This window comes from Hipposideros armiger, unplaced genomic scaffold, assembly GCF_001890085.2.
Source record: "Hipposideros armiger isolate ML-2016 unplaced genomic scaffold, ASM189008v1 scaffold_302, whole genome shotgun sequence".
Classification (NCBI taxonomy): domain Eukaryota; kingdom Metazoa; phylum Chordata; class Mammalia; order Chiroptera; family Hipposideridae; genus Hipposideros; species Hipposideros armiger.
The window spans coordinates 914309-927412 of record NW_017731652.1 but is presented as its reverse complement, the minus strand read 5'-3'; the positions used below and the strand labels follow the sequence as shown (position 1 = coordinate 927412).

Here is a 13104-nt window from a genome sequence, read left to right as displayed (position 1 = left end):
GAGGTAAAGAATTCCAAAAGGTTAGAAGGAGTAAATTAAACATATACTCATCTACTCTGGCATAGAGTAGAGACTCAAGAATACATTTGTTCACTTTTTGCCCAGTCATTCAAATACATCCATAAGGCAACATGATAAACTAGAGATATTGTGAACTACAGAGAAGTGTTTCTTTTGCAAACTTTTGTTGAAAAAAAATACTTTTTCTTCAAGTGGCTAAGTCATTAAGACAAACGTATGTTCATTTTTGTGGGGGGAGGGTGTGTGATTATTTGCTAGTTTTTGTTTGGGACATAAGCACACATTTAGGCCAAATAAATGTGTCTTGTAATTTATGGAGAACAGAGACACTACAGTTTTGTACATTTGTCTAATTATATGAGGGTATGTACTGTATTTCTAGTTCCAGCATTATCTTACCACATACTATAATTTAAAATTACCTGTATAACACCTCAGGTTTAAAATAAAGTCTATAGATACTATTTTCTAGAAGAAAGATAGTAGAGGATATCTTAGAGAAAGGGCTGCAGTCAGGAATCTTGGGTTCTATTTTTGGTTATTATTATTTCTACCAGACTTCTAATGAGGCATATAACCTCAGTACCTCTAAGTCTTATTATTATTTACCACATATAATAGAACTGGTGTGATAAGATCTACCTCTGAACAATGGTGAAACACTTAATTGTTGTTTGTAACAAAATTTGAAGTACATAGCCAGATGTTTTTAAATGCAAAGTACTCAGCTTAGTTTATCAGAATCTCCTTTTGCGCTTTTGCTAAAATGTAATTTTAAACTGAATTTATATTAAATTAAAATTTCTTACTTTCTGTGGGGTAAAACACAGGAACAACATAAACAGTTTTTTAAAAAGAAAAAACATGCAGCATTTAAAGAAAATTTATAAACAAAATGACAAAAAGCGATATCTTTCCACTTAGTTTTGGAAAAAGTGTTTTAATTACATCACACAGGAATTTTTGGTGGGGTGCCCTGTAAGGTGACCAACCGCCCCAGTCTGCCTGCGATTTCCCAGTTTTAGCACTGAAAATTCCACATCCCAGGAAACCCCTGTTCTGTGCCAACTGGGATGGTTGGTCACTCTGTGCCCTGCCATTACTAGAGGCTTTTCCACAACTTACAGCTCTATTATCTGCCCTCAGGAAAATTCCAGTGCTATTTTAATTTCTATTTATCTGAAAAGCACTTGCATATTCTTCCTGTTGGAATTTCGTTCATAACCATTTGGTGAGCATATAAATATTTATGGAGTTTTGCTCAATGAGTAGATATTTAATAAATGTATACTCATATTTTTTGCCTTTATAGGACATGGGGATAGTGGCAGTACCTAATTACCAACAGGGATTCTTGTGGCACCAAGGAAATATTAACTTGCCTCTTGTTTTTCAAGGACCTTGTCCTGTTGTTGTTTACAGACTACTTCCTTTTGTTTATAGTAGTTCTACCCTGTAATCACCATTGCTGATACCTTTACAATCAAGTCATTTAGAAAAACATTGTATGTGGGTCATCCCTTGGCCAATTTGGGGCCAGAGGGAAGTTGTCATACTGGTTTCCTTAAATAGCACTATAACCTAATGTGATTCTAAGACAATATCCAAAATATCAATGGGATTGAGTGTTGCTGAAAAAAATCTGGTTATGAAGGTATATCCATGAATAGGAGACTCAAAAATTCAGAAGCACTATGATATTACCCATGATATTGACCAAAAAAGAAGTCATGAGATAATGGAAAAGCTTCTGAGAATGAAGCAGACCAATTTTCTTCCCTAGAAAATGGGGAGGACACAGGCTGTGTACATATGTGCATAATTAAAATAAAATCAATTAAAAGGTTATAAATCCAATTGGCTATAGTTTCCCCCACAAGATGCAAGGTGACATAGGACACTTTTTTTAAAGTTCTAGTTTGTGAGCTATGTGCCAGACACTGTGTCAAGTGCTTTAAATACATTATTTCATTCGATGCACACAAAGAATCCAATGAGAATAAGAATTCTAATCCTCCAAAGTGAAGCTCAGAGAGGTTCAGTCATTTGCTCAAGTTTATAGACAGCAACTGGAGAAGCAGAGGCAAATTCAGCTCTCTCTTCTCCAAATTCTAAGCTCTTAGCCTTTAGCCTACACTGCTTCTCAACATTGTTGATACAAACCCTGGTGCAGTTCTATTTCCAGCCCTAACTTCTCCTGACCTTCAGTCTTGTACATTAGTATATGGAACTGCCTATTCAACACCTCTACCTCGATGTCTAAAAACCATCTCAAATTTAACATGTTTCAGTAAATGGCACCACCATTCACCGAGTTATTCAAGCCCTAAATCTAGTAGGAAACCTTGATTCTTCTATCAACCCCACAGTCAAGGCATCAGCAAATCGGGCTGTTGGCTCTACTTTCAAACTATACATGAATCTGACCACGACTCATCATCTGCAGTGTCACAACCTTAGCCCAAGCCATTATCATTCACCTGGACTACTGAGATAGCCTCATAATCGGTCCCTGTTTTCAGTCCATTCTCTACAAAGCAGCCATAGTTATTTATTTAAAAAACCCAGAGATCATATTGTTTCATTCTTCTGCTAAAAACACATTGCAATGATGAAAACTTCTTAAGATGGCCTACAAGGCCCTACTGGCTCCCTTGCTTTGATCTGCCTTCTCTGACTGCCGTATTTCCCCATGTATAAGACGTACTATTTTTCAAAAAATTTGGGGTCTAAAAACTGGGTGCGTCTTATACAGTGGTTGTAGATTTTTTACTTGCATTTCCCGCTTTTTCACGACAACAAGCGCTTGTTGTCTTTGCGCTCGTTGTTTCGCACTTGTTACCGGTATATTACGGTAGGTTACGTTTTGCCAGATTCTGCCCAGAAATGGCTCAGAAAAGATTTTCATACAGTGCTGAATTCAAGTTAAAAGTGGTCCAGTTTGCAAAAGTGAATGGAAATCGTGCTGCTGAATGTAAATTTGATCCTCCTCCAACTGAGAAAACAATCCGAGACTGGCTAACGGGAAGAAGAAACCCTACTGAAAACGCCACGGCAAAAGAAGGCATGAGAGGCAATATATGAAGACAGTGATTCGTCATCAGACACATATGAGGACAAGCTAATGGTTGGGAGTTTTGACAGTGATGAGGAGTTGTATGAATTTTATGATGAATAAAACTTGAGTTCAGTAACTTTATGTAATACATTTTTTTCAAATTTTGGGCCCCAAAATTAAGGTGCATCTTATGCATGGGAGCATCTTATACATGGGGAAATATGGTATATTCCTTTAACACTCTTTGCTTAGCATGCTTCAGTCACATTGGTCCTTATGATTTCCACTTTCTCTGTGATATAAAGCCATCTACTTTGAGAGGATTTGGATAAGCAGGGTTGGGGGTTTGAGAAAACCGGTGAAGGTTTGAAAGAGTTGCCTAGAGTGGGAGGATAATTCAGAAAAATTTAACAGGATTGCTGGGTGGTGTTGTGAATTCAGTTGTGCTTGGTGATTGGGACTGAGTAATAGAATACATGAGGATTCTATGAAAGGGATGGTAGGAATGGTAGGGTTCATTCAAGGTAGGGGTATGATGAAAAAAAGAGGGCAAATGAGTTTAGGGTACTGATAAATGCTATTGGTTTTTTTCTGTAGGTATATAACAATGGGGATGGGGTGGAGAAGAGTTGCTAGTGTCCTTAGCTTGCCCCAGTTGTGGCAGCAACCTAGAATTGCTAAATAGAAATAGAATCAAAGGACCAAGATTTACTAGCATTGGTGCTTAAAGCTTTAATTTGCAAATCCTGAGATTATTTTAGGAAATGAGATTATTTAAAAACTCACAAAATGGATAAATTGGAGGCTTATTTACATTAGAAAAGAAATTTTAACTTTTCAAAGTCAATTTCCAAAGGGGAACCTATAGGTTAACAGTAAGATTTATCAATAAGTTATTTGGAATCGAAAAGATTTTCAATCTGACCAATCGTTCAAGTTATCCCAAGAGGGAGCTTTCTTATGCCTCTCCTTTCAGGACACTTTTTTGGCTCGCTTGTTCTACTTACAAAGATTTAAGTCCGCTCTTACTGACCTGGCCCCTAACTTGCCCAGTATCTTGCCATTTACCCTCCTTACACTTTAAGAGCCCCAAACTGAACTACTTAACACCTACTGTGCTCTGCTGCTGTTATTCCCTGGGGCTAGACCAGGGTTCAGCAAACTGCAGCGAGCCACAATGTGGCTCTTTGGGTATGTACATGTGGCTCCGAAGTAAAATTGAAAATGAAAATAAAACTATCATAGTTTCATGTATAAAATTTTTACAGGGTATTATTCACATAATGGTGATTTCATTTATTTTATGGCTCTCAAATAACTTTTAAATTGTTGTGAGGGACAGGATTGGCTCTTCCATCTCAAGTTTGCGGACCCCTGGTCTAGACCATCTTCCCTACCTGCTTTGTTAAACTCCTAGCACAGGTCAATGCTCAGCTCCCATAACCCATCTCCAGATAAGAGACAAGCACTATCTTTCTGCTATATTTGGTCCTTGGAGATGTTTCTATTATTGCCTGCATTGTGTTGTATTAAAATGCATTTTACATGCTCGTAGTATGTAACACATTATGCATTATTAAGCATTTTTATGATATTTTAGGTCATCCAGTGGCTAAAATACGGCAAGTGTTCTGTGGCCTTTCCAAAGGTATAAAATGTGGCTCTGTGAAGATAAGACCTAATATATGTAATGCCCTTACCCAGAGCTCAATTGGTGCTCCTTGAGCTGAGTACTGGAAAAGCTTCTTTAAAATGTCACTATAGGCGACTTAAAAACCACTGCACGTCTGTACAGCGTACAGAATCAAACGAACTAGTACTTAAAATGAGGTTCACTTGTCACACAGTTTAGAGGTTCTGCATAAAAAGGGATTTTCATTGAGTAGACTGGGGAACAGGAATTTTAGCTTAACAGCAGAGTTCTTCCCAGAATTACTTTAAGGCGGGCGGGAAGGCCGCTTCCTCACGGGATTAAGAGGGGGTGCTGGATCCCTACGGCCTGCGGCAAAAACCACTACCTGGGCGGTCCCGAGGCCCCTCTCGTGGGGACGAGGAAACCAGGTCTTGGCCCACAGAGCTACCGCAGTCGGAACCGAGAAAGCGTCCCTGGCGGTGCGCGCTCCCAAGGCCAGGCCGGGCCGTGGGGTCTCCCCGCACTCCACGCAGGGGCGGCGGGGCGGGGCGCGGTGACGCCAAGAGGAGTGACGCGCGACGCAGCGCGACGCGGTGACGCACGCCCCTTTGTTGGCTCAGTAGCGGTAGCAGCGGCGGTGGCGGTGGCGCTGGGGACTGTTTTCTGTCGGAGGCCGGAGCGAAGCCGCGTCTGACTGAGGCGGGCGGCAAGAGGCCCCCTCGCTCCCTCCCTCCCTCCTTCGTGCCCTCCCCGCCGCCGCCAGCCGCCAGCTGCCAACCGCCGCGCCCGGGGAGGAGCCGCGGCCCGCGGGGCCGGAGCCAGGCCTGCGTCCGGACATCAACCGGAGCCGGAGCGAGAGCCGGGGCCTCGGCGTCCCCGCCCTCTCCCCGCCTCAGGGCCAGCGTCCGCCGGGCCCCCGCGCGTCGCACCATGGACTCGGACGAGGGCTACAACTACGAGTTCGACGAGGACGAAGAGTGCAGTGAGGAGGACAGCGGCGCGGAGGAGGACGAGGACGACGACGAGCCGGACGATGATAACCTGGATCTGGGCGAGGTGGAGCTGGTGGAGCCCGGGCTGGGCGTTGGCGGGGAGCGGGACGGACTCCTGTGCGTGGAGACGGGTGGCGGCGGCGGCAGCGCTCTGGGGCCCGGCGGTGGCGGCGGCGGCGGCGGTGGCGGCGGCGGGCCGGGGCACGAGCAGGAGGAAGATTACCGCTACGAGGTGCTCACGGCCGAGCAGATTCTGCAACACATGGTGGAATGTATCCGGGAGGTCAATGAGGTCATCCAGGTGAGGGTGGCCGCCGTGCTGGCTTGACCGGGCCTGATCGGGGAGCAGATTCGGGCGGCCCCGAGGGGCAGGCCTGGGCCTGGTGCGCAGCCCAGCCCGGTGCCTCCCGGCCCTGTCTCCTCCGCTGCCTCTGCTGGATGTAGAGGGTGTCGAAAGCAGACATTCGCCGGTTAGCCGGGTGTGGGGAGGTGCGCCAGGGGCGGTGCTTTCCAAGTCCTGCTATGGCGGAGGCCTCCGGCCGCCTGGGACTTCTCTTGCGGGCAATTCCTGCCTGTCCCTGGGCTCGGTGTCCTTCCTCTGGCCGGTGGAGCGCCTACGGGGTGTGGTGGGGCGAAAGCTGCGGGAGGGGGGGGGTTGGAAAAGGGCAGGAAGAACTGGGCTCCTAAAGGGGTTACCCCGGCGTTCAGTCTCACTTGAGCACTTTTGGAAAGGGGTTAGATTAGGCCTAAGAGCAGCTTGGTGTACGGTTGCCCCAAGTGGGCACCCGTTAATAAAGAAATGGATCTGCTTGGCAGTCTTAAGTGCCTACTTAAAGGTGGGGGAAGGGAACTATTTCTCGGAAGAGGTGTTGATGGGCCTTCTCTACCGATGGTGAGGCTTCTGCTTGCACATTTTTTACGTGTTTGCTGTTTGGGACCTAACTGCTACTTTTCCTAGTAGTAAAGTAGCATATGACTTGAAGTTGTTGGAAGAGTTACTGCAGATTGTATACCCATCCTTGCAGCTAAAACAACAAAACGCAGTGTTACTGTCTTAATACTGGACAAGACTCTATTGTGAGTTAGAAAGTAGAGGCTTTTTGCTTCTGGACCCCTTTCTCTGGTTATTTCTATTTTTGATCAGTAAGTTAGTCTTGGTTTAAGTTGATAAACCACATTTTATTTAACCTTGTGGATCAGATTTTGGATTTTTGGGCTTTAGGAAAAAAGTTTCAATTTGGAAAAGATAGTTATGAGGGGTCAGGTAAACGATTGGAGAATAAAAATGAAGTCGATTCAGTGCAACTTTAGAAAACAGTAGTTACTTGGAAGGCAACTAACAGACATGAGCAGCAAGTTACAATTGCTGTCTTGTATGTCAGTCATTACATTTTTTCCTTAAAATTGGTTGACTAATATTCTTTGGCAAATTAGCAGTATGTCACTGCTTACTCATTGAGTTTGCATGATTAACAGATTTTTACAGTATTGGCTAGCAAACAACACTTTGTTTTTTGAAAATTAAACCATCTATTTAGGCCCATTTGAAGACTGTTTTGGAATAATACTAAAAAAATCTGTGCTATCTGGTGGTAAACAGTGGAAATCTCGAACTTTCATATAGATAATGCAGTCTAAAGAGAAAATTGAAGGGTTGTAGAAGAAAGATAAGTTTTGCTGTTGTTTTTCTGATCCCCAAAATAGGACAGTTGACTTCTTAGGCCACTAAATTGAGACATTTTTATTTTTTTGAGGAAACTATTAAAAGAATTCACAGTAAAATGTTGAATTCTTTTCATTTATTTGCAACTATATAAAATCTAATGTTTTCAAACTTACTACCTAGCTTGTTGGCATTTCAATTAGCTTCAAAAAAATCTCATGGATATTTATCATTTACCTTTTTAACTTATGGTCTTTTTTTCTCCCTTTGTTTCTTCATTTAGTCTTTTTTTTTTTTTTTAAATCTTTTATGATCTGTTTTCATGTAGTTAAATCTCATCCAACTTCCTCAGCTCTTAGGTGTGTTTTGATCACTGAGGCTAAAACCTTAGAAGTTCTTTATGTCACTTCTGGAACAGAGATGTCGCTAATGCATATGATGACATTCTTTCTTCGTTAGATTAGGGAAGAGAGAATAAATATGGATGAACTGAACTAAAAAACCTACAAAATACTAGGGATTTTTTTGGGTGTCTTATTTTGACCATGTTTCCATGCCTGATTTTTGAAAACTTTTTCTCTAGTCTACTTTTATGTTAAGGATGCTTTTTAAATAGAATTCCTGAATATATAAATTTCTATCCCTTGTTAAAAGTTCATATTTAAAAATATCAGTAAATCAAAGGATAGGATTTATCCTATCCCAGACCATCTTTTCTCCAAATGGCATACTTACTAAATCTAAATTAGGCTCTGGTAATATTATTGGTTATTTATGTTAATAGATTTAAACTTAAAAAGTTACATAGGTAGGAAAAAACTGATTAGGCCAGAAAAAAAGAGACAAAATAAGCCTGCACTCAGAGAGATACAGCAAAATTTGAACTGTAGTTTTTTTCCAGACCCTCTGGGTAAGCTATACATGTTTTTAATAACAGATTCATACTGTATGTTTTGTTTATGTTTTCAGTAGGAAAAAAGCAAAAGGAATCTCAACTTTCTCCTGTCAGTAAATATTTTTTAGGGCTTATGTGATTACAGATCTAAACGAAATTATTTAATCAATCTGTTATCATTGGCCTTTTTATTTTCTAGTTTCTGGCTTTTATAAGCCTCATTGAGAATACCCTCATAGATAAATCTTTCAATGTTTTTTTTTTATTTTCTTAGGATAAATTGAATTGCTGAGTCAGAGGATTTGCTTATTTTCAAGGCAAAACATTACCACATTGCTTGCAGAAAGGTTAGCCTAGTTTTCTTCCACCCGTTGGTACTTGATTGGTATAAATTATAAAATTTGCTTAAAAAAAAAAGATTGAACTTTCAACATGTTTATTAGGCATTGAGATTTATTTGTAAATTTTTCTTTATGTTTGCTCACATTACTCCCATTGGGGATATTTACCTTTTATTGATTTATAGGATCTCTTTATATTCATAGAAGCTTTAAATATCAGTCTAGGTTTTTCAATTAAAAAAAGTGATTAATGTGACACTAAGTTTTATGTTTATCAAGTTAAAAACCGTTGTTTTAGGGCCGGCCTAGTGGCGTGTTGGTTAGGAGTTGGCTTGGGATACCAGCTCTGAGCAGCAGGGCCCTGGTTCGGATCCCACATGAGGGCCAGTGACACTGCACCCTCTACAGCTGAGATGGTGAACAGCAGCTCAACTTAGAGCTGGGCTGCCGTGAGTCACCCATGATGGTGTAGGCCGCAGTTGGGGCTGGCCGGCAGCCGGTGTGAGCTTTTGTGAGTTGCCGTGAGCCAGTCCAATGGCCAGTGAGCAACTGCCTCACCAGGGAAGAGCGCAATGATAATACCAACATGGGCCAGTGAAGCGACATCCTCCACAACTAGACTGAAGAACAAAAGGACAGCAACTTCTCTGTTCCCCTTCCCTGATTCCCTAACGCTGTTCCCCTCCCCAATTCTCCAATAGAATCTTTAAACAAACAAACAAAAAACTGTTTTACTTAGTTCACATTAGAGAGCTTACTGTTAATTCTAAAAATATTAAATCCCCTGCTCCCCAGTGCTACTTTTCAATATGAAATCAGGTATTAGTGAATTTGAAAATAAATTTGTAGGAGAAAAGGATTGAAATGTAAAAAGATCTCCAAGTTGATCTTTCCTTGGGAATACGATTACCTTTTCTCAGTAGTTCTGGGCAACAACAGATACATACTGTTATTTGTTGATATCTGCATGTTCTAGTCTTCATTCAAATAAGCTAGCACTTTTTCTTTTAGAAAACTTGGTTTTCAGGCTTTCTGTAACTCTTGTTATAGTTTAATTTGGTCTTGTTTTATTTAAATGCTTTGTAGCTACCCTAGCTTATTCTTAAGAACTTTTATAAAAAGATCATGGATTATCTTTAGCTTTAACAGTGATACAGAAGTGCTTAAAGCCTTTAACTTACCCAACCAACTATATTTACTTAATTTGTATTGCTAACATTAAAAGTAGTTTTCTAATGTAATTGCTTAAATAGTTAGGTAATTTATTAAACGCTACACAATTCTGCAATTGAGGAATGCCAAATTTGTCATTTTGTGTTTCCACAGCAACCTTCTGCAAATGTTGGTTGTGCCTTGTGTTTCGGTTACTGTGTTAAATAGAAGGCATAGTTTTTGTCTTAGGCGCATATAGAGGTGGGGAACATAAAGGTCCTTGGGCTCCATTCTCAGAGATTGTTATTTAGTTAAGTCTGAGTTGGACCCTGAACATCTTTATATTTTTAGCCACTCCAGTGATAGTTCTGAACCACTAGAATAGTCATAGTTCATGCACTGTCATGATTTTTGACTCTCAGGGAGACTGAGTGGAGTTGAGGGCAAGTAACCTTTAGGAATACTTCATTTAAAGGGTGTGCTGAGGGAGGGGGCATGGGGGCTGTTGGATGTGAGTGGTCAGAGAGGAGGTATAGAGAGGTGGGTGTGTTGCTATTACAATATTTATTATGCTAAGTAACCTGTTTTAAAGACCACAGTAGTATCTAACCCTTAGTGGGGGAAGTTTTCTGTTGGCTGTTGATTTGAAATTTTTACTTTTATTTCACCTATTTGTTCAATTAAAGATTTAATATAAAGAACTTCTAAGGTGAGGTTTCAAGCATAAATTGAGAGGCAGTAGTGTATTCCAGCTTATTGTGCACTGACTGGGAGTCAGTTCTAGCCCTGGTTTTCCTCTAACTGGCAAGTTAATTTACATCTCAGAACCTTCATTTTTGTTTTACCTTTTTTTTTTTAATCTAGGAAATTGAGAGTTGAACTACTTTTGATCTAGATTGATCTTGTTTATGTTAATGCTTTGTTTGTTTAACATCCTTAATTGGAGTGCTCATTGTTGCCAACAAGTTGAATTCTAGTGTGCACATCAAGATGTACAATTGTTTGGGTGGAGTGTAGGGGGTGGAAAAGAGTGAGAGGAAGGGGTGAGAGATTGTGCCAGTGTGGATGTGTGTTTTGAAGCTGTTAAGATTTTGGTATAGTTTTCTCCTGAACTTTTATCTTTTCCCAGCTGATCATCTTGAGCTATAAGCTTTATGGCAGTAGGCCTAGGAATCAGAAACTCAAGTGGGGTCTAGCAGTCTGATTTAACACACATTCCAATTCCAGGTGATGCTGATGCAAGCTAAAGTTTGAAAACCACTGATGTGGTTCAAATTTATTATAGCAGCAGTATTTTTCATGTGTATAACTAGTTGTAAATTACTACAGAGGTGGGCTAATGGTGGAAGGCAAGTTGTTTAAGAAAGTAATGAAAAAATTTCTAGACCTGGACAACATTTACTAAGTTAATCATAGAGTTGAAAGGGATTTATCATCATTACTGCTATCCTTCAAATAAGGTGGCCTTGACTCAGTTTTTTCAAATGTGCTAACCAAACTAGGGATATCTCGCATTCTCTGTTAGAAAACTTTGATTTTCCTTACATCTTTCCTCACTTGTTTTTTTTAAACAAAAACTTTAGTACACAGAAGGCATATATATGTAAAGTCTTGGATACTGTAAAGGGTGCTCAGTACTGCACTAAGTATTGATGAAAATATGAGAAGATTTATTCTGAAGTAGTTCATGATCTCTTTGAATTTAGACACTCAGAGTTATTAGGTCAGTAAGTAGTTTAGCCAAGTGCTAAGTGGATAGTAATAGATGGCTAGGATTTGGATAGATAGAAAAGAGGAATAGGAAGCCATACTAAGAAATTGAACGAAGTGAGAATGAAGATGACCGGCTAATGAATGGTGAGGTCAGCTAAAGCAAAAGCGTTGATTAATTTTTGATGATAATGTTGTAGAAGCTTGGATGTTTAATACTATGAAGAAAGGTAGGCAGAAATCATCAGATTATATTCCTTTTTTTGAGGTTTGACCTCTGGTAGCTACATGAATTAGTTTTTTAGTCCTGTATTACCCCAAAACTTAGTGGCTTAAAAACAACAAATATTTATCATAGTTTCTATGAGTCATAATTCTGGGTGCAGCTTAGCTGGATGCCTCTGGCTCAGGGTCTCTTCATATAATGCTGCAACCAAGGTCTCAAGGAGGATTGCAGTTCTCAAGGCTTGATTGGGGGAGGATCCCCTTCCAAGGTCACTTCTGTGGCTGTTGGCAGGCCTCAGATTTTCACTGGCTGGTTGTTGGCCAGAGACATCAGTTCTTTCCCATGAGGCTTCTCCATAAAGTGACTTATAACATAGTAGCTTATTTCCTTCAGAGTAAGGAGTCTGAGAGAGCCCCCAAGATGGAAGCCACAGTTTTTTTATAACTTCATCTCAGAAGTGACATCCCATTACTTTGCCATATTGTATTTGTTATGAGCAACTAAATCCAGCTCATACTCAAGAGTAGGGGATTACTCAAAAGTGTGGAGACCTGGACACAGGAATCCTTGGTGCCACTTTAATTTATGTATACGTCTGGCTCAGTAGAGAGATGAATGACAACTGTTGTATAATGCTTATCTATCCAGTCAATTTCTATACTAATGGCAGGGCATAGTAGTTTGGATTTTTTATTTTGGATTTACCATACATTATTTGTATTTGGCTTTGCAAACATTATTATACCTTAAAATGATAAGCATTCCTAATTACCTTTCAGTGGCTAAGATTAAACAATAGCTTGCAGTCTGTTAGATTTGGCAGGAATTTGAGATTCTCCAGTCCACTGATTTTTTTTTTTAACTTTAGTTACATAGCAGAATCACCTGGGGATTTTTTTCATCAAACTTTTTACTTTGAAATAATTACAGATTCACATGCACTTGCAAGAAATATAATGCAGAGAGGTCCCACATATCCTTTACTGATTTTTTTTTTGCAATGGTAACGTCTTGCAAAACTATAGCATAATATCACAGCCAATATGTTGACATTGACACAATCTTATCTTATTCCAATTTCTTGACCTGAGGATTTTTTTAAAAGGTACTTAAGCCCCACCCCAGACTAAAAATGGGTCTCTGGGAGTTTGGACCAGGTATTGTCATTAAACAAAAATCTTTGCTTCCTTGGATTATTTTAATGCATAGCCCTGTTCTTGCCTAATGTCTCTAAAGAATCCTCTGTGTAACATTCCCATCGCTGCTTAAATAAAAATAAATGACAGTGAGCTATTTTGTAATATAGCTCATTCAAATGTTTAATTCTTGATTTTTCTTTTTAATGGAATTAAAATTTGCTTGCATGTTCACTTATACGCATTATCCCTAGGGTGGCCATTTGGATGAAAAAAA

The 13104-nt window shown here is 40.2% G+C and overlaps 1 protein-coding gene across 1 annotated transcript in view; it reads left to right on the top strand.

Moving 5' to 3' along the window:
- The first annotated feature begins 5300 nt into the window (after window positions 1–5300).
- ARIH1 (ariadne RBR E3 ubiquitin protein ligase 1) overlaps window positions 5301–13104 on the top strand; it is a 120997-nt gene continuing 113193 nt past the window's right edge. Inside the window, exon 1 of the mRNA XM_019659600.1 lies at window positions 5301–6005. Within this exon, the coding sequence (XP_019515145.1) occupies window positions 5643–6005 (363 nt within the window). The 5' untranslated portion in view covers window positions 5301–5642. The remainder of the gene's footprint in view (window positions 6006–13104) is intronic.